Raw genomic sequence first — 23102 nt, forward strand, 5'->3', positions numbered from 1 at the left:
TCACCCGAATTAGTTTACGTATACTTTTATAGAGAGAACAATTATACATACTTTATTCGACACGTTTATCGCCGTGACTGTTCAACAGTGCGCTATCAGAGAGACCGCGATCCGAAACATGCAGTCGATAATAAATCAAGTGGAGAAAGGGCGCCGCATACATCCAGTTGACAAGGAGCAGAGCTCAACAAACATTTATGCCAGAGAAATGGGACTTGCCTATGAAACTATAGAGGTTAATTGTTTGTTTCAGTGTAAGATCGTAATATATTTCAACGAGTAAGCACCAAATTTATATTTCACGAGTGGCTTCAAAAAGAGTGAAACATTCACTTTTGGTGTTCATGATGTGAAATATATTGCTATCTTACACCGAAACAGACATTTTGTTCATTTAATTATATGCCTAAAATTGAAAATAAGTCATTAAATTACACTATTTTTAGAAAAACGCGCCAATGTGTATGCGCACGTAACGTCATTTCTGATATGACGTCGTTGAAATTGTGTCCCAGCCCTGTGCACGCTGACATTTGATTTGGAACCAAGAGCTGGCTTAATCTTGAAAACTGTGAAATATATATAATTGAAATATTTTTTATATCACTGATAAATCTCTGTAAATCACCAAAAAGCAAATAATAAATAAGAATATACATTTATTTAAACTTTTTATTTCATATTTTTAGAAAACCAACATTCAAGTTTGCACATGTATATTAACATATCATATGGTGGCGCCACCTTTAACAACTGCAGATCTTTACCATCATAACTTAAGCCTTAGTATCAACTCTCTGTACAGTCATGATAATACATGTATCAATCAATAACACAGATACCTGTATAGAATAATGCAGGAAGACAATGTCTATCAATAACATGGTCAGTATGCAAGTCAGCATGTATAGTGAACATACATGTATTCTGTATTCATGCACCGACCGACTATACTACATGGGGCGAAGGGGTTGTTTACCTCTACCCAGAGATAAGTAAGTTCTCTTCTTTTGGAATGTTAAACAATTACTATGCAAGTCAAAAAATGATTATTTGAAGAAGAATGAATAGTTCTTAATTAAACGGATTCTCAAGTCTGGAAGTCTGAACTAACGCCTTTTCTATATCGAAATAGTGTTCATTTTCACTGTCTGACATATTAAACCCAACTAATGTTAGGTCCAAATATTTTGGCAAGAAAAGATGAAATAAGTTTGTGTCTGTTCTTGGAAGTTAAGATATCTGACCTACAAATCAGTCAGTTCTATGATAGCGGATACCTGTAATGTTACATTTCAATGACTGGTGACCCCCATACAAGTTTGGTATCATTAGAAAGGTAACTAAAATAAACTCGAGCTATCACTGGATGTGATTATTACCGAACTACACCAACTGTTACACTTCTCCTCAACACAGAAAGTATATGTTTGAGGTTTGAAATCAAAACCTTAAAGAAGAACATAAAGAGTTAAGGACAGAAGTAAAAATATAAGTATAACAATAATCAAAGGGCAATAACTCTAAAAATGCAACACCCAAAGTAAGGCTTCTTGTCCACAACACTTCCCCTCAACACAGTTTGTATGTGAATGAAGTTGGAAGTCTATACCTCAAAAACATATGGAGTTCTATTCTGGAGAAAAGTAGACTTCTCCCAGAAAAAAGAGAAGTAGAAAAAAGGGAAATAACTCTTAAAAATACCATACACAAAATAATGTTTCTTTTGCACAGCACTTCTCCTCAACACAACAAATGTGCATGAAGTTTGGAGTCAATACCTCATAGATACATAGAGTTATGGAAAAAAGTAAACTGTGTCCCAATGTCCCAGGACAGACAGCGGGACAGGAAAAGGCGATTCCTATATAACAAGTGGTGAGTGTTAAATGAACAGAAGTACATCATCAACAAAGTCATTACAGTTCGTACATTTACTTTTCTACACATAAAAACTTCTCAAGTAATTCCAAAACAATATGTGGTCACATGGCATATGAATCTCACACATCTATGGATCACACACCTTAAAGCATGTCCTTATAATCAACAAAATACTTAAAGTAGGAAGTTTTCCAACTCACAAAATTATATCACATTCACCAAAACCACTCTGTGACAAATTTATTCCCAAAATTGTGTAAAGGATAATTGTTTGTTTCAGTTGAAGATGGCTATATATTTCACCGAGGGCAGATCATGAGTGAAATGGCCATGAGTGAAATATCTACAAGGTTAAAAATATTACAATCTTATACTGAAACAGACCATTCTCTTTAAATTACATGTTTTGAAGGCATACAAATTACCAAATTGATATTGAATTGGAAACTGCGCCAATCTTTAGTCAAATGAGGTCATACTGTAAATGAACCATCAGTGATCTTAAATAAGCTGTCAATTAACTGTTGATGGTCATGTTCAATTCTTATGCCTGGTGGCCTTATATATTTCTGATCATTTGAAACAGTATTTCTAGCTGATGATTACTATGAAAAATAAATGACCGAAAGTACACTATAGTTAACATTTTTGTAGTTGTTTTTTTCCGGTTTATTTCAACTGAAGTTGGATGTAAATTAACCTATTCTGCGATATTTTAAAGCTGCACTCTCACAGATTGAACGTTATGACAACTATTTCATTGTTTGTCTTGAAACGAGCCAATTCTTGCAAAAATCCATGGAAACCAGTGATACAAGACTGCTGACAAAAAATTAGATCACATTTTATTATAATTAAGTTCAAAAATTAAACATTCACTTTCGAACAGAAATATGCAAATCTGCGATCTGAACTTTTGTCAGCAATCTGTTGTCAGCAATCATTTATCATTTGTTTGCAGATATTTACGCAAAAATTTTCCAAGACAAAAAAATAAAAAAGTTGTAAAAACAGTTAATCTGTGAGAGTGCAGCTTTAAGGCCCAACCAGATTGTTTTCACATGTTCTTTCTCTACACATCAACTCCTTTCCAGATCTACCACAATAATACCACAATAATATGTGGGTGGGGGCACCTGGCATCTAAACCCACATCATTGTACGTTGGAGACCTTAACTTGTAAACAATATTAGGCATTCAAATACCATTTACTATTATACGCCCTCTTAAATGATTCCATAATATGATCACAGTTTAACTGAGTAGTCTCATACATGTATATGCATAACTCTTTCATAACAACTACAGGCATGCCAGTTTAATATGAAAGCTATGTTGATGATACATGTATAATTATGGGACATAAATTTAATCACATAAATACATTGCAACAGTAATGAAAGTGGCAAGACAGCTCTAAGTCTGGCAAAGATGTAGGAACTGACAATGTAAATAAGTACTTCCTGTATTTCAAATTCTAGAAATTCAAGCATATAAGTGTATAAAACAAAATGACTCAAAAATTCAAAGCGGAAATTGAATGATAAAACCTCATTAAAACAAGAAATCCTTCTCTATATAAAAATTGTTTACAAGTATAAAATCCTTAAAGCCAATTGCAATAAAAAAATATGTATAAAAATTTTTAGGGCAATAATTTGCAAGTTGTTGCCATGGCATAAAATGAACAAAAACACACGCAATACAAAATCAGATCACAGTGAAGGGAGATAATAAAATGTTGCTCCATACAATATACAGTTACCGCTGAAAGCCCTTGGTTTATGCAATATCTACAAACCAGCTCTTCCACATGATGACATACAATCAACAAATCATACCAATCATAAAATCACACTACCTAATTGACATATTAATAGATCATTATCAAGACATAAACCAGTACAAGTTTGAACTATGAAATTAACATTCCATAAAAATGTTCCTATACAAAATAATCGGAAAGTACATGAATTTGTAGAACAATAAATATGATATAAAATAAAGATATAAATTTACAAATTACATAAAATATGGAACATCAATGGGCTTATGACTGATAACAATAGCTACATTTGATCTTAGACGATGGCAGTTCACTGTATAACAAACAAGTGTAAACACAGTAAGGTACATTGCACATTAGCGTCTACTAAAGCCTGAAGGGTATAACAAAGAGGTTGGACTGGAGGAGAGACTGCGACTCTTGGCTTGCTTCCTCTCATTGCCTTTATCAAACATCTTGAAGGAGAACAAAGAGGAGTTTGGTGTGGTGAGAGAGAATGAGAAGGGACTAGAAGGGGGAGACTGCCCAGGGTTGGGGCCAGTGCTGGGAGGGGTGGAGACAGGGTGGGCAGTGGGTTGTTGGAGAGGGATGTTAAGGTTCTCTGATGACTGAGCCCGCCGGGAGCCAGAAGGTTGGGGTATACGGGTGTGGGTGGAGAAAGTTGATCTTCGAGCCGTGGAGATGTGACCTGAGCTGCCTGGGTGACCAGGGACGCCACTGTAGCTGGAGGCCATCTGTCTGTTAGGCCCTTGCCAGTCCCGAGGAGAGTCTTGGGAAGACTGGCTACTGGGCATTGAGACAGGCAGCCCCAAGACGGGAGAGCGGATCTCCAACTTGGGCACCTTTGCCTGGATGTCCCCTAAGCTGTGGCCCCTGCCCTCATGGATGATGGGAATCTCTGTTTCTCCTATGTGGTAAACCTCCTGGTCCGAGTGGGAACGCCTCTTGAAACTGCTGCCGGTGTTGCCAGTGCTACTGTAGTTGTTAGGATGAGTCAGTGAAGTGTATGAACCAATAGAGTGCCTGAAACAATAATAATTATGGCATCAAAGTGTTTTTATAAGGGATGCAAACGAATATTTGAATATTCGATCGAACATTTGGTATTCGAATGTCAGAATCGGTATTCGAATATTCGATGTTTTTGTTGAAATAATAAAATAATATACTTTTTGCCTACAACTTTGTTCTTCGTCTGTCTTGTTTTTACAACGATTGGCCCCTAATGCCAGAGGTGTGAACTTGATGACACTATACACGCGTCATATCGGATATATCGTCGGGAACTATAAACAGTCCCCGTATTTTTGCATTTACTGGCTGTTAGACAAGTGACATTAAACACATTCCAATTATTTTGGGTGCATTTAAATGACCATGCCAATTAAGGTTTTAAGAGATCGGCCTTTATACCAATGTGTTGTATTCACTGATAATCAAGCTTGGCGATTTTGCTCAAATCGCCTTGATGGTACGAAGGACATGTGCTAGTTATGTGCTTTAAACTGTATTCCATGTTTCGATATAACGCTCTTGCCTTGTAATGTAACTGTATGGTTTAACGTTCAAGGATATATGTCCTGTATTGTTGTAAAATACATAAGTCAAAATCGACGTTTGGTCATGGTGTCTTTTTCTATAAATATAATTCGTAAACATAAATCTCAGAACGAGGCTGCAAGTCCCACGCTGGCGTATATCGTCATTTAACCGGGACAATACAAAATTCCCCGATCTTATTTTGCATTGTTTACAAATATGAACGAAGAGGAATTGATACAATTCGATATTTTGTTTAAAATATATCGCTTTTTGGGGGATATATTCTGAAAATGGGGAAATCAGAGGCTAATTTGTGGAATAATAAGTGTCCGTCGCGTGTACCGAATACGACAAAGAAAGGTAACAGAGCCCCGGCTATTACGTTAGTGAATAATAGTTTACTTCAATTCTTTAAGGTTCATTTTGATATTCGAATATTCGATCGAAAGAATTACCGAATATTCGAATATCAATTTTGCCATACGTTTGCATCCCTAGTTTTTATCATTTATGATTATAGGCATAAATATAACTTTAAACTAAGTGGTAACAAATACAAAGTCTAAAGTTATTAACTACAATTACTTACAGTTACCAGCTTATAAGATCAAGCGAACAGACCTGTTCTGTGTGGGCACTTTGCTGTTCTCTGTGTTGCTATGGCTACCATTGTTTAGCGGGTGTCGGTTGCCTAGGGAGGTAACAGTGTGGGCAGGTTTATCTCCCCTGAGTTGAACCTCCAGCTCATTACTACCTGAGAGCTGGGACAGGTAACTGTTCTTCTCTGTAACAGGATTTTTAATTGTGAAAACTAGGGTGGAGTTAGTCTACATAAACAACAGTTAAAGCTTTGATGATATTCATTAACATATTCATAGTGAGACAGCATAAAGTGCCGAGATATATTCAGTACCTGGTTACACACACATCCATTTTTGAAATTGTCCTTGAATTTCAGGATCAAAGGTCAATAATAACTAACCTTGAGTCTTATCTTCTTACTAAGTGTATGTTTGAGCAAAATGCGACTAACTTCACAAATATGCTTTGTGCATCAAGTGGGGATCAAATTAACGACCCATTGCTCTGCAGCTGGACTCTCTACAGCATAGCTATAAATGCTAGGTCAAAAGAACGACCGTATAAGTACCGCTATATATTCAATATTCGGCTAAATACAATTTCTGTAACTACTTAAAACAAAACGCAAAATCAAACCACATAGAACATTATGCTATTAACAGGTAATTTCAAAATGTCACTATTATACTTTCGAGAAATCCCACACTCAAAAAAAGGACAACTGTTCACCATATCTTGCCTACATGCAAAAAATAACAGATTCAAGTTTAAGGTAAGCTTTCAATTGCTACCCACCTGGTCCATCCAGGGGACACCCTGGGACAACTGCCCGTTGCATGAGGACATACAGGGCTGTGTTGGCCACCTTCTGTTGTCCCTCCCCGTGGGATTCCCGGCCCGAACCCTGGGATATGGCCTCCCGAACACCCGGGGCTATCACTTCATTCCACACAGTCTTTAGCCAACTGAAAGAGGAGAAATCAACACCTTTCTTAATTCAAGCTAATAAATGGTACTCAGGTAGTTGTCTCCTCAAATTGAGGAGATGTCGTCTCTTCGGAACAAATCGGAATAAGCCCTAATCAAAACAAAGCAAGCAACTTTGACTTACCTTAGAATTTTCTTAGAGTCTCCAGTCTCCAAGGGGCAAGGCAGGAAAAGGTCAGGCCCAAATGTGAGGTCCTGGAGCCCCAGTTTGCCCACCCCATAGTTCAGTCTCTGCCACACACACAGTAGCCATTCCAATACCTGGAGGCATAGAACGGATAAACTCATACCACTTAAGTTAATGCCAACACATAAATTTTACATGTAGAAAATTTCAAAGCTTGGAAACCATCATGACTATTATCCAGCCAAAACTGGCCATGTTTAGAAACAGAGAATATACAGGGTAACTTGAACGGAGCGAAGACCAACACTTGTATGACATTTTTTGATAACAAGAACAACTCAATAATTATAAGTCAGAGTAATGGGTCTTGCTGTACATGTCCGTATTGTCTCTGGCTAGTATCCCTTGCAAACTCAAGACACAAACACCAAGAAATACAATCATGCCCACCTTGAACACCTCATCCTCCGTCCCGGGCACCTCCCCGCCGTATGTATGTAGGAGTCTACGTAGTAGGTGTCGGGCGAGCATGTTCCGCAAAGGCTCGGCCCGCACCCGGAAGTGAACCCAGCGAAAGCGCTGCTGCAGCCCCAGGTCCAGCCCTGTTGACCTGTGAGAGAGGACAGATAGCGTGTGTGTGTATATATATATATATACAATGTGAAACATATGGGCTGTCATGGACTCTGCCCGCAAACACAAGAGCATCAACCTGTTACACACAAAATTATAAGAATACCTTTAAAGTTTTGATTATTGCAATAATTACAACTTTCTCAACTTTATAGCTACAGTAAAAACCCAATATGTGACCACCCTGTTTTCTCGACCAATCCCCAAGTAAGACCCGATTTTTTCAGAGCCCGTATTTTTCCTCTATAATTCAATGGTCATAAACCCCTAAAAACAGGCACCCCGTTATTTATTAATACGACCACTTAATTCAAGTCCCTTTAAATTAACTACATGTTAAATTGATTTGTTAATGCGACGGCAGGCAATTTAAGTAAGCATACATGTTTGTCTTCACATCTCGATTGACACGCAATACACAGAAGTTTACAACACGTGTCCTGGTTAAGGATAATCACCAACCACTTTACGACAACAAGTAGCCATTTTAAGATAGAGGTCAAGATTAGAGTGAAAAACATGGAAGTGTTTGATAATTGGTGGGTTTTTGATTGGATTCTCAGGGTGACTTACTGTGAAAATACAATCACAGGACATTGAAACTGTGTTATTTTAATACATGTTATTCTATGAAAAAACTGATGTAAATTAATAAATGACATTTTATTTATTTTCTCAGTAATGAGACCACCTCGCTATTAAGTCTATTTTCCCATAAGTCCCAGGTGGTCTGAATAGAGGGGTTTTACCAAACATGTGCAGATTAACTTTAAAATGATCTATGTGGTGTTTACCTGGGTTTATCCATGGTGGCTATCAGGTAGAAGTTTTCAGGGAAATAATACAGTTCTTGTACACCGTCTGCACCTGCAGACAGAGGTTAAATTAAGATTCAGATCACATCGAACAATGAGGAACTCGAAAATAACTGCAACAGGAAGATTTACAAGAAATGAATTAAGAATTTATACAAAATCAGGTAATGGAAGAAGGGCAGCCTTTTAAAATAGGTTTAAAAATAATCTATCCACTTTGGCTTCAGCCTCTATTGCTGTTACTGGTGTCTACCTCATTCCAAACATTTTTAGACATGCAAACAAAATTTATAAACAACTAGAGATTACTTTTTTGAAAAAGCGCTTGTCTCCCCTATTGTGTGGTCATATCTGAGAAAAAAAAAGATGGACATGAAATTTGTAATTATGGACAGGAGACAAACCAACAGTGAAGTTTGGTTTATTCACCTGTATTAAATAGTGAATATCTACTGCGACCTTGACCTTTGACCTATTGATCTCAAAATCAATAGGGGTCATCTACTAGTCATGACCAACTAGCATACCAAGTATAAAGTTCCTGAGTGCAAGCGTTCTTTAGTTATTGAGCAGAAACGAAGTGTGACGGATGTACTGACGGACAGGGCAAAAACAATATGTCTCCCCATTAATTGGGGAGACATAATAAATTCAGTTGAAGCTTTAAGGAGACTTTTTTTTATAAACACAGAATCCTGTCCATGGCTATACTATGACATCTTATCAGTTCTTCCAATCAATCAAACTGGTATAAAATGTAACTAGATCAAAGCATTCTCCTGATATTGCACGGAAATATTTTTTTACATTAGAGGTCACAGCGACGTTGACCTTTGACCTTGTGACCCCCCAAAATATAGGAGTTTTCTAAACCTCATGATCAACCTCCCTACCAAGTTTGGTGAACCTAGGTCAAACCATTCTCAAGATATTGAGCGGAAATGTTTTTTACATTGGGGTCGCCGCGACCTTGACCTTTGACCTAGTGACCCCAAAAACAATAGGGATCTTCTACACCTCATGACCAACCTCCCTACCAAGTTTGGTGAACCTAGGTCAAACCGTTTTCAAGATTTTGAGCAGAAATGTTTTTTATATTGGGGGTCGCCGCGACCTTGACCTTTGACCTAGTGACCCCAAAAACAATAGGGATCCTCTACACCTCATGACCAACCTCCCTACCAAGTTTGGTGAACCTAGGTCAAACCATTCTCAAGATATTGAGCGGAAATGTTTTTTACATTGGGGGTCGCCGCGACCTTGACCTTTGACCTAGTGACCCCAAAAACAATAGGGATCTTCTACACCTCATGACCAACCTCCCTACCAAGTTTGTTGAACCTAGGTCAAACCGTTCTCAAGATTTTGAGCAGAAATGTTTTTTATATTGGGGGTCGCCGCGACCTTGACCTTTGACCTAGTGACCCCAAAAACAATAGGGATCCTCTACACCTCACGACCAACCTCCCTACCAAGTTTGGTGATCCTAGGTCATGCGGTTTTCCAGTTATCGATCGGAAACGAAGTGTGACGTACGGACGGACTACCGGACAGGGCAAAAACAATATGTCTCCCCCAGAGAGGGGGAGACATAATAATGACATGCAGCCCACCTGGCAAAGTGAAGGCATGCTGGTTCCCACGCATGTCTATATATTCTGCCAGGCTGGCTAATACTGCGGCAAGGTGGACTTTCTCCAGGTGAAACAACACCAGCACACAACATCGGCCAGTCTCCTCACCCACTGGTAACATACAGCCTGTAAGATAGGAGGAAATACATCAATGGTGTCTATTCTCTTGGCATATAATAGTTCTGCATAATTCAATTTCTGGGCTGAGTTACATAACTATCTGTTCAAACACTGGCAGCAAAAAGAAAGCCAACACAATGTTTTCAAAATAATAATATCCCAGTGATCTATTAAAATGGCCTGACAATCCCCTTTTTACTATTCATTTACCAAATTCAGCTGTTAAAGTGCACATTTCAAGAACACATTGTGTGCAAATATATCAACATACCTTCAGTTTTGAGGAGGTGCACGAAATCCCTGTGTGAGTAGTCTCTGTGTAGGTAGACCTGTGAGAGACGGGACTCACCATGTCGCTCTCGCTCATACTCCTGAAGAGGAAAAATCAACATACTTGTATAAGATACTGACAAGGAGAAGTTATCATGTTGTGGAAGATACCTACAGGGAGAGGGATGGATGTTGTACAAGATACAGACAAGGAGAAATTAACATGTTGTGGAAGATACCTAAAGGGAGAGGGATGGATGTTGTACAAGATACTGACAAGAAAAAATTAACATGTTGTGGAAGATACCTAAAGGGAGAGGGATGGATGTTGTACAAGATACTGACAAGAAAAAATTAACATGTTGTGGAATATACCTAAAGGGAGAGGAATGGATGTTGTACAAGATACTGACAAGAAAAAATTAGCATGTTGTGGAAGATACCTAAAGGGAGAGGGATGGATGTTGTACAAGATACTGACAAGAAAAAATTAACATGTTGTGGAAGATACCTACAGGGAGAGGGATGGATGTTGTACAAGATACTGACAAGAAAAAATTAACATGCTGTGGAAGATACCTACAGGGAGAGGGATGGATGTTGTACAAGATACTGACAAGAAAAAAATAACATGTTGTAGAAGATACCTACAGGGAGAGGAATGGATGTTGTACAAGATACTGACAAGGAGAAATTAACATGTTGTGGAAGATACCTTAAGGGAGAGGGATAGATGTTGTACAAGATACTGACAATGAGAAGTTAACATGTTGTGAAAGATACTTACAGGGAGAGGAATGGATGTTGTACAAGATACTGACAAGGAGAAGATAACATGTTGTGGAAGAAACTTACAGGGAGAGCGATAGATGTTGTACAAGATACTGACAAGGAGAAATTAACATGTTGTGGAAGATACCTACAGGGAGAGGGATAGATGTTGTACAAGATACTGACAAGGAGAAGTTAACATGTTGTGGAAGATACTTACAGGGAAAGGAGTGGATGTTGTACAAGATACTGACAAGGAGAAGTTAACATGTTGTGGAAGAAACTTACAGGGAGAGGGATGGATGTTGTACAAGATACTGACAATGAGAAGTTAACACGTTGTGGAAGAAACCTACAGAGAGAGAGGGATGGATGTTGTACAAGATAATGACAAGGAGAAGTTAATATGTTGTGGAAGAAACCTACAGAGAGAGAGAGAGGGATGGATGTTGTACAAGATACTGACAAGGAGAAGTTAACATGTTGTGGAAGATACTTACAAGGAGAGGGATGGATGTTGTACAAGATACTGACAAGGAGAAGTAAACATGTTTTGGAAGAAAGCTACAGGGAGAGGAATGGATGTTGTACAAGATACTGACAAGGAGAAGTTAACATGTTGTGGAAGAAACCTACAGAGAGAGAGGGATGGATTTTGTACAAGATACTGACAAGGAGAAGTTAATATGGTGTGGAAGAAACCTACAGAGAGAGAGGGGTGGATGTTGTACAAGATACTGACAAGGAGAAGTTAACATGTTTTGGAAGATACCTACAGGGAGAGGGATGGATGTTGTACAAGATACTGACAAGGAGAAGTTAACATGTTGTGGAAGATACTTACAAGGAGAGGGATGGATGTTGTACACAATACTGACAAGGAGAAGTTGACATGTTGTGGAAGATACTTACAAGGAGAGGGATGAATGTTGTACACAATACTGACAAGGAGAAGTTAACATGTTGTGGAAGATACTTACAAGGAGAGGGATGGATGTTGTACACAATACTGACAAGGAGAAGTTAACATGTTGTGGAAGATACTTACAATGAGAGGGATGGATGTTGTACACAATACTGACAAGGAGAAGTTGACATGTTGTGGAAGATACTTACAAGGAGAGGGATGGATGTTGTACACAATACTGACAAGGAGAAGTTAACATGTTGTGGAAGATACTTACAAGGAGAGGGATGGATGTTGTACACAATACTGACAAGGAGAAGTTAACATATTATGGAAGATACTTACAAGGAGAGGGATGGATGTTGTACACAATACTGACAAGGAGAAGTTAACATGTTGTGGAAGATACTTAAAGGAGAGGGATGGATGTTGTACACAATACTGACAAGGAGAAGTTAACATGTTGTGGAAGATACTTACAAGGAGAGGGATGGATGTTGTACACAATACTGACAAGGAGAAGTTAACATGTTGTGGAAGATACTTACAATGAGAGGGATGGATGTTGTACACAATACTGACAAGGAGAAGTTGACATGTTGTGGAAGATACTTACAAGGAGAGGGATGAATGTTGTACAAGATACTGACAAGGAGAATTTAACATGTTGTGGAAGATACTTACAAGGGATGGATGTTGTACAAGATACTGTTGAGCTAAACTCTTATTTCAGATTAAGTAAAGAAATTAAACTGACAACTATCATTGCCACATATGTCGGATGAGCTATTTACCAACGCAGAAAAGTACCTTCTTGGTACTGTGAATTCATAAATATTCATATATTTCGTGGGTTGGCTTAGCCACAAATTCAAGATCCTAAAGAGAATTTGACCTTAAATTCTGAAATCATACTGTCTGTATGAAAGGGTATACATGTATTCTTATGAATATACATGTTCACAGTATACAACTTATAGGTACCTAATTCATTATTCATTTAATTGTAAATATGGTTTATATATTATATATGATTTAACCTCAATGAAAATAAATCAAAGTCAATTAATAGTACTTGCATGCCTTTTTTTTATGACATTGCCGTTACATTAAAACAAGCTTACTATCAAACTCCTGTGAGGCACATGTAAAACCTGCTGATTATTAACCTAGTGTGTTTAATTTAAACATTATATATTTTACAACGATTGTGAAGAAAGCTATGATAGCTGATACTAAGTCACTCTCATTAGCACAATGTTGCGCGAGAGTGCGGTCTTGTGCTGTGGGGGAAACCCGAGTTCCCGGAGAAAACCCACTTGTCCGGCTTGGTGACCACATACCAAACTCACATGCGCCCAGGCCGGGAATTGAACCCGGGTCGCCTTGGTGAGAAGCGAGTTAACCACTGCGCTAACCGGACAACCACTTGTTTTTGTTTCTTTGATCAAATATTTACTCAATTATTTAATCTCAAAAACACCCTTACTATGTTTCCACAATTAAACACATTAAATGGCTTCACTATTTCATATCCTTGATGTGGGGCCATCTTTATTTGTGACCCTTAAATAACTGATAAAGCCATAGTTGACATGGGTACCTGTGTAATTGACATATTGTCCAATTGTAGTGTCATAAACTGCATGACGTAGATGATACCTAGCATGCTATTCACGCATGGTGAATTTGCAAACGATTAAGGATATCAATTTCGATTATTTTTCAATAAAAATAAAAGTCCACGAATTTAAGAACCCACGAAATTGTCCTTTTTTCGAAAAACAACAAAATCAAGCCCACGAAAACAAATGATTTCACAGTATGGTATTTGAAAATTTCTGAATTACTAGTTATAAGGATGTGTACTCACAGTGAGATGTCTGGACAGTCGTTTGACAAGCTGTTTCTTGCGGCAGCCATCAGGTCCGTAAAATACGACACTTCGGTACTGCTCCAGCTGGGGACAGACAAGATGGACACTATCGTCATACGGAGGGAACAGGCTTATTGGACTCTACTTTCAATAAATAATCAATGCTTATTTCAAAATGTTTCAAAATAAATTCTCAAATCAGTTTTCATGTCTCAAAACAAATTTCTCCGCCTTCACAAATTTTATTGATTGCTTTGATCATCTAAGTGTATGCCTGATAAACTGTAGGTTTAGATTGTGCTCCAAGTAGTTGAATAGTTTACTTTAAATATTTCTTCTGTACCTAGCACAGTATTACTTTACATTATTATGTATTGCAAGAGTACAGCATATAAAATGTACACTCTGGCATTGCCTTCAGATTTCACTCACCAGCCTTATGTAACTTTCTATAAGTGGCTTGGGAAGAAGAAGATCAAAGGAAAGGGAGTCAAGGTCAATGGTTGATCCTGTGGGGTAGAACAAACATGATGATTACAGGTAGGTTTTCCCAAAGTGACGTAAAAAGATTTAAGATAAACATTTTTAAAACAGCACTTGATCTATAATTTGTTTAACAATATCAAAACCATGTCCCAATTTTATTATACAAGCATATCTGTTTTTCTTCTAACAAATAATACCAATACAGTAAAGCTACCTTTCAGTATGATAGTGAGGGTTGCCTTCTGCTGGTTACATAGAACATCCTGTAGTCTGACACTGGGCCAAGCGTCTGCCGGTCTCCAAAACACAGAGCCTGTACAGACATGAGACAGCAAAAGCTTGTAAAGATCATGTAATACAAGATAGGCATATTGTTCATGTGGTAAAATGAGGTCAAACAATGAAAATATCCATTAAATTATGTTTAATATGCCCAAAACATTTTACAATAATCAAATTCCTTTAAAACAAAGGAATTTAACACAGTGACATGAACAACAAAATAATGTCAGAGAATTTCTTACCAATCATGTATCCATGGATACTGTCTGTGTTGAGCCCGAGTGTAAAGTGTGATTCATTCTCCCCAGGGGAGTCAGGGTCCAGTCTGACAGTCTTCTTGGTACGTAGGCCCCGGTCCAGCTGGTCAAGGTACTCCTGTAGACACCTGCAGAGTTGCTACAATAGGTTAAGTGCCACTCTAATTTGCAGATTGTCCTATAGTGAGTTAATTTACATGCATAGTGATTAGTTGCCCAAATTCTGACCAATCACAAAAGTGTTTTTATGGACTAATCATTTCGTATATTGATGAAGCCCTGGGACCTGAGCTCATTGTACTACGGGAGGACCTGGATGTGACCAATGAGGTACAAGTGTTCCTGGATCCGAGCAGTTGCAAACAATGGAAACCAATCAGTACCAAGAGGCAGTCCTATAAAGCTAGTGAGCCTGGATTTGACCAATTACTTAGAAGTGCTACTGTAGCTTGCCAATCAGTTTATACCTGGAGGCGGTCCTATCCAGCTGAGACCAGTGAACAGAGGGATGGACCTTGATCTGACCAATCAGGTATGAGCCCTGCTGGCTGTATAATGGTCCAGAACACTGCAACTCAACTGTGATGCTGACCACACCAGACTCTGCTGGAATACATGATGATTGCATTGTAAAATGTGTAAAATTCAGTAGCATTAAAGAATTGAATGTTACTCAAGATTTTAACCATTTATTCAATAAAAGCAGTGAATCAGTTTTGATTTTGTCTCCACTGTGACAGGTCACACCAATGTCATAGATTGCAAGTTAAGATGAGCTTTAAATCAGCAAGGAATGAACAGTATAATGCAAGCTCTACAGAGTGTTTGAACATGTTGTAATACACTTGAGCCCCTACCATAATACTGCAGCAGTTGGTGGCAGGCAGGAGAGGCAACATCGGCCACAGTTCGGCCCCAGCGGTCCCGTACAACCAGGTCAGTCCCACAGTGAGACAGCAGCACAGATAAAACCTTCTGTAATAAGACATACTGTGTAATCATTAATGTTCGTGGGCATGAAATTTCGTGGTTTGCCGAAAAAAACCAATTTCGTGGGTACTTGAATTCGTGGATTTTCATTTTTGAAAAAAAAAAAAAAAAAAAAAATCGAAGATGCGATCGTCCTAAATCGTCTGCATAATATCCACGCGCTGGCCCGTGATTTTTGTCTTCTACGTCACTGGGTTTATGACACTCGCTAATGTGGTACGACATGCCAATTAGTGCATATACCCATGTCACTTATCGATTTAATTGGGAATAAAGGTAATAAAAGAAGATGTACCCTGATCATAAATACAGATAGGGGAAGCCATTGAATGCCAATTAAGAATTTTGCAAACTGTGAAAACACCGAAAAGGTGCGTATATTGTCACGTTCGGTGCTTAGTAACCTTCAATATACTAATAATCGATTCATTATTTCATTGAATAAAAAAATCGAGTATGGACACTCATCACGCACAACTTGTAAACTTGGAGATTTTCATTAACAGCATACGTTTATACACGTGCTTATAACTGTCATTTGCTGCATAAAACACATTTAATTGATTTGGTTCATTATTTGTTAAAGGCAGTTGTAATATATTAACAGAATAATGATCGTAAGTTATACAGTGAGACAGGTTTTAACACTGTATACTGCGACCTCTGTAAATAATATACTAGAGTATGTACGTAACAAGGCAATTGAAAAAGTGAATAAATGGTTTATATTTCGTGGGATCTTGAATTCGTGGATTACCCAACCCACGAAAACCACGAACATTAATGCCCCACGAACATTAATGATTTCACAGTATAATTAGGTTCGGCATGGAAGAGAACAAAGCCATTAATACAAAGAAACTATTACAGAGAAGTACTGGCAAGGATTCTTTTATAAAGTCAAGTGACATGACACATAAATTTGGAAGCTATATTTGATAGATCAAAAAATAAAAATAAAATGTCCTTAATCCAATGCATATACTGAGCTGAGTTAAAGTCTAAGCCCACCTGTGATTGTTTAGCTGCTGCCATGTGTGCAATTGTCTGTCCATCCCTGTCCACAACCTGACTGGCCATCTGCTGGACATGGCTGGCCAATTCTGACTGGTCAGTAGGTTGGTCAGTCTCCCATGTCAGTAGGAGATCTAGACACTCGGGCCACTCCCCCTGGACAGCAAGGTGCAATGGGGTCCAGTTATTCTGCAACGGTAGAGCATGGTATGAACATACTCATGATTGAAATATTGCAAAAGCACACACTTCTATACACATCATCAGTTACTTATTATTTCAGTATTGTAACAAGAGGGCCATGATAGCCCTGAATTGCACACCTGAGATGAGAAGAAAAACACTTCCTAAAAACATTTGAAGTAGGACATTAGTTGGTTCAGCAAAGCAGTCGAAAGTTGAAATTATTTGATATAGTCGAAGGTATAGTCTCAGATCACTTCCTACCAAAAACATACTTACCAAGATCACTGCTTACCGAAAAGCTTACAGCTTAACTTACAATATATCAATAGATTGGAAAACAGCTGAATAATTCATTTTCGTAAAGCATTACGGTAGTATGGCTTTTAGCCATAAAATATAAATATCTGAATGTTGATATGAAACTACGATCATGAGCTCTGAAAATTTGGTATAAATGGGTAGGAATTAGCTGATTTATGATCGGTCAATCAAAGGTCAACCAAAAAGGCAAGACCTAAAAAAACTACAAACTCTTTTCTTATAATAAGAGTTTAGTTTCAATTAAAGATTTTAACAATATGATATTTCACTCTTCATTAAACTCTTTTTTATTTTACAATTAAACCACATTAAACATACAGTGGAAAAGTTGTTTAGATTTTCTTGAAGTTTAAGTATGTTTGAATGTCAGATTTGCCTGTATCTTAAATACAGCTTGTGGTGAATCTTTTCATTTTTGTGTAATGAAGGACTGTTTCATTACTTTAAGTAATCGCCACATCAGAGATTTAATGTTTTATTCAGTTGAAAACACATTTGTTTGTTCCTGTCTTTTTATTTTTTAAATTTCAATGATTACACAAAAGGATCATAAAGTTGATATAAAATCCAGAGTCATCATTTACGTCCAAAGATATATACCAAATGAGCGACAAAACATGTCTTATATACTTATAATATCTCTGCCTTGAAAGGCGTGCACTTTACAAATATTGGAAGACACAAGGATCTCCTCCTAGATGATCTCCTCAAACGGAGACAAGATCTCCTCATATACATTTAAGAAGGAATTGAGTCTTATTAATTCAGATTAAGTAAAACACATGCAAAAAAATAAATAAAGGTATAAACTTACATTTGTGTAAGTGCGCCTCTGAGCCCCATACTCTAATAGGGTCCTGCAGGCCTTGGTGTGGCCCTTGTAGGCGGCCCAGTGCAGGGGAGACCACCCTGCCCCATCATACTGACAGGGGTTACCTTCCCATGCCAGCAACATTTTAAGGCACCTAGAGGAGAAATGACAACCCTAATACCGGTACTTTCATACATGTAGCTGGATCTAGCGGAGAGATAACAAGCCTGGTAACTAAGGTGTGCTTAAACTAACCAGGAAATTAATAATCATAGTAGCTTAAACTAACCAGGAAATCAATAATCATAGTAGCTTAAACTAACCAGGAAATTAATAATCATAGTAGCTTAAACTAACCAGGAAATTAATAATCATAGTAGCTTAAACTAACCAGGAAATCAATAATCATAGTAGCCTAAACTAACCAGGAAATCAAAAATCATAGTAGCTTAAACTAACCAGGAAATCAAAAATCATAGTAGCCTAAACTAACCAGGAAATCAAAAATCATAGTAGCCTAAACTAACCAGGAAATCAAAAATCATAGTAGCCTAAACTAACCAGGAAATCAATAATCATAGTAGCCTAAACTAACCAGGAAATCAATAATCATAGTAGCTTAAACTAACCAGGAAATCAATAATCATAGTAGCTTAAACTAACCAGGAAATCAAAAATCATAGTAGCTTAAACTAACCAGGAAATCAAAAATCATAGTAGCTTAAACTAACCAGGAAATCAAAAATCATAGTAGCTTAAACTAACCAGGAAATCAAAAATCATAGTAGCTTAAACAACCAGGAAATCAAAAATCATAGTAGCTTAAACTAACCAGGAAATCAATAATCATAGTAGCTTAAACTAACCAGGAAATCAAAAATCATAGTAGCTTAAACTAACCAGGAAATCAAAAATCATAGTAGCTTAAACTAACCAGGAAATCAAAAATCATAGTAGCTTAAACAACCAGGAAATCAAAAATCATAGTAGCTTAAACTAACCAGGAAATCAATAATCATAGTAGCTTAAACTAACCAGGAAATCAAAAATCATAGTAGCTTAAACTAACCAGGAAATCAAAAATCATAGTAGCTTAAACTAACCAGGAAATCAAAAATCATAGTAGCTTAAACTAACCAGGAAATCAAAAATCATAGTAGCTTAAACTAACCAGGAAATCAATAATCATAGTAGCTTAAACTAACCAGGAAATCAATAATCATAGTAAATATTCAATTTGTTATATTTAGTTATTGAAATTACTTAGAAAGACAAGCAAGACTTGTTTTATGTAATCAAAACTCTTTATATAAAGCATTTTTGAATCTGTGTTTTGTCCTATGAACACCAAACCCAGTCTCTACCCTATGTGTCCGTTGGAGGCGGCACAGTGTACCGGTGTCTGTTGGTCATCACGGAGACTGTTCACATGGCATCCACGTTCCAACAACAGCTGTAAACACTCTGAAAACATAATCAACTTTTGTCACAATCTCATCTTAATAAAAGCTTACAACTGGGATGACAACATCCGTTTATACAATGTTCTGTCAATTATTTCATACTAGAATCTACCTTGTATTATGGAACCAAAAAATACTTGTGTGTGTAGGTTTTTTTGGAATGAAGTGAGTTGTTTGATGCTGCTATACTCTTTGATGCCCATTAACTATATGTGTGTATCTATGAAGCAAGACTGACGAGTCCAACTGTTCCCTTCTCCACCCCAAAATACTCACCCTCTTGTCCATTCTTGGCAGCACAGTGTGCGGGGGTTGTTCCGTCCTTCATGGGCAAGTTGACATCGGCTTCCAGGTCAACTATCAGCTTCCTCAGGGCATCTACCACACCCAGGGAGGCATACCTGCAGGGAAGAATGAATAGGCTTATGTCAATTGTATACAGAGCAAAAAACAAAATAAAATGTTGAAAATTGTGATTGAAGTTACTTTTCAAATTGCTTGTACATTCAATTCAGGCAATCAGCATCAACTGGCCATTATAACATGAATCTGGTTAACCAACTTTTCTAAACAGTTGCATTTCATAATCGAGAAGTGCATAAACAACAGGTGTAACTAGAGAAGTGGCCTAGTTAAATTGACAGGTGCTGGCTTAAATCTGAACTAGATGTGTATACTACAAAACAATTCATTTATCGACTGCAAATATAATCCTTGAAAACTCTTATGCACTGCTTTGTCAAGAGCCCTTCACATGTACCTGTGTATAGGTGAAGCAGGAATATCTTGATTCTGCTGGTCCATTCTTGTCACCCTGACAACAGTTGATATAGGGGCCTTGTCTCCTGTCTTTCTTCCCTTCAACTGTTCATTCTGGGACCAAACAGGGCTTAGTGGTGTGGACAGACTGACAGAACTAGTTGAAACTCTTGGGGTATTGGCTGCCATACCAGCCGAGTGGACAGACTCAGTAGAAGAACTGCTTTGATTTATCACAGATGACTGGTTTGAATCAGTGGGAGACAGTTTGGATACAGAAGATGCTGTTGGTTGTTTAACAGTCTGAGGTGAGTTAAATGATAATGATGAACTAGAAGTTGACACCACTGATATGACAGTAGAAAATGTAGTCTTGGGTTTGGGGTCTTTATCTAAACTATCACTTAATGCTTTGGCCTTTTGTTCTGAATCACTTGTTTGAAAATGTTTTGAAAGCACATAAGGTGACGACACTAAAGAATTCAAATGACTTTCAGAAAACAAAGTTGAGTCTGCAGATAACAAAGAAGTTGTGCCTGCTGATCCTTTGTTCTTCGATTTCATGCTTTCATCTAAATGAGATTTAATGCTGTCATTAACTGATGTGGTTGAATCAGAAGTTGATGGCATGCCTTCAGAAAGTGATGTCATGTATTTTGATGATGTCATGTTCTCCACAGGATGTGATGTCACTAACGTTGATGGTGTCATGTTCTCCACAGGAGGTGATGTCGCAGAATTTGATGATGTCATGCTGTCAGGCAGAGATGAAGATGAGAATGTTGATTTTGATGATGAACACACACTATCTACTTCACTCGCGGACTCTACTCCAGACGAATATGTAGATACTGAAAGAAACAAAGGAAATTGTCAGGTATTTCTACAAAAAAATAATTCTTAGATAATTTTTATCAGAAAAGAAAAAGCAAACTACATGAACAAAATCGAAGCATATGATATACAATAATAGTGTATTTTACATATTTTTTTATACGAATGTCTGGAGTTTAGAATATAATTTAATTCCAATGATAACTTGATCTAATATAACGGTAGAATATAATTGTAATATGAATGATTTATTTCCTACCAGTATAGTTGTACAACACAGACAAGCAAGGCCAAAGCACATACATACATTATTGTGTATATTGCTGTCATATCATCCAACATTCAGACATGGATATCCAAGTGTAATACAATAGTCACAAATCATGTTCAATACATTGGTGATTCATGCACAGTAGGATTGAAGTTGCAGATTTTTCATCTGTGTATGTTTCTATAGCTCTGGGAATTATTTCATCATCACACATTAAACACATCGCAATACAGAGTGGGAAGTTGTAAACATTTGATAACAAAATATGACACTATAGGCAATCCAGTGACAGAAAAGATTGATTTAGCCGTGAATCCAACCTGGCACTAACAAGACTGTATAGTATTCTATGAGAGAAGGTCTTTGATGAAGTGTACACAACAAAAAGAACATTAATAAGTCACTTTTAATTTGTATTAATGGGAAATGTTAAAGGTAACAACAAATGTAAACATTTGTCAAATAAAGCCAACTCAACATGCAGGCTGCCTTTTCAAGATGATTACCGGTATATAATTAGATCCTTAAGTTAAATATTGTAGGTATCAGTAATTGGGATAGCTGCTTAATTTGATCTGTCAATAGCGGGATATCATTATAAAAATCATTAAAATATTACTGCAATGTTCAATTACTATTCATGTTAAGAATATTTAAAATAAGATCAGACTTATAAGAGATATAATTTAGTTCTGAGGACCTTGTACATGATCAGAAGATTTGTTCAGAAATATTGTCATCTTGGAAAGGCTCGAATAAATTAATAAATAAATGCAAACATTCCTTCATTCGTTGGTTAACATGATGTTACCTTTCAATCCAATCTCAGTTATGAGTAATATGTGTTGTCTGGTAAATGAAAAATGGTTTGAAAACACCTAAAAATCATCTAGCATGTTTTTCAAACTCACAAATTCATAATGCAGAAAAAGTTCTTCTTGTTCTGTCTGGTTTTATTTATTTGCAAGAGAATATTTTCAAAATCTGACTGAAATATGGGTGGTTAAATGTGGTTATGATAACATTATATACTTCTAGATATGCTTCGAAAAAGTAACTTTGAATATTAAGATAGAAAGATTCAATGTACTAGTGATGATTATACAAATACAATTATACATTGATACATAGTCTGTTGCATTTCATTATGAGTTAAACATATCATTGCATTTAATCATATCATAGGTTGCCTGAAGAAGGTAAATTTTGCAAGATAACATGTGGTTGCTATGGTTACCTGTCACCATGGAGACAAGCAGCTGTTGAAGGTCAGCCATCTCCTGACCCAGAAAGTCAAAGGAGGCAGAGGTGGGTGGGTTAAGTAGGTCACTGTTGGGGGTGGGGGAGGGGGGATCGCCACCAAACTGAAAGGGACAAGCATGCGAGCGGGTCAACTACCATGCTGTTAGCCAGAAAACACTTAATACAACAACCATCAAATCAGAAAATTTCTTTAAAAAAGTTATGAGATATTTGTGTATTGTATTTAAACA

The 23102-nt window shown here is 37.2% G+C and overlaps 1 protein-coding gene across 3 annotated transcripts in view; it reads right to left on the reverse strand.

Moving 5' to 3' along the window:
• Positions 1-658: 658 nt before the first annotated feature.
• LOC128217052 (cortactin-binding protein 2-like) overlaps positions 659-23102 on the reverse strand; it is a 42161-nt gene continuing 19717 nt past the window's right edge. For 2 of the 3 annotated variants that reach the window (XM_052923896.1, XM_052923898.1), the window contains 20 exons: positions 22847-22973; positions 20506-21355; positions 20022-20146; positions 19647-19746; positions 18286-18436; positions 16962-17153; positions 15818-15935; positions 15428-15566; positions 14946-15088; positions 14636-14734; positions 14368-14444; positions 13933-14019; positions 10383-10482; positions 9971-10117; positions 8337-8409; positions 7360-7519; positions 6907-7043; positions 6591-6760; positions 5835-5997; positions 659-4694 (listed from right to left, as the gene is read on the reverse strand). In XM_052923896.1, the coding sequence (XP_052779856.1) occupies positions 4028-4694; positions 5835-5997; positions 6591-6760; positions 6907-7043; positions 7360-7519; positions 8337-8409; positions 9971-10117; positions 10383-10482; positions 13933-14019; positions 14368-14444; positions 14636-14734; positions 14946-15088; positions 15428-15566; positions 15818-15935; positions 16962-17153; positions 18286-18436; positions 19647-19746; positions 20022-20146; positions 20506-21355; positions 22847-22973 (3825 nt within the window). In that variant the 3' untranslated portion in view covers positions 659-4027. The remainder of the gene's footprint in view (positions 4695-5834; positions 5998-6590; positions 6761-6906; positions 7044-7359; positions 7520-8336; positions 8410-9970; positions 10118-10382; positions 10483-13932; positions 14020-14367; positions 14445-14635; positions 14735-14945; positions 15089-15427; positions 15567-15817; positions 15936-16961; positions 17154-18285; positions 18437-19646; positions 19747-20021; positions 20147-20505; positions 21356-22846; positions 22974-23102) is intronic. The other variant, XM_052923897.1, reaches the window with a different exon arrangement.

The sequence above is a fragment of the Mya arenaria genome, chromosome 14 (genome assembly GCF_026914265.1).
Source record: "Mya arenaria isolate MELC-2E11 chromosome 14, ASM2691426v1".
NCBI classification, from domain to species: domain Eukaryota; kingdom Metazoa; phylum Mollusca; class Bivalvia; order Myida; family Myidae; genus Mya; species Mya arenaria.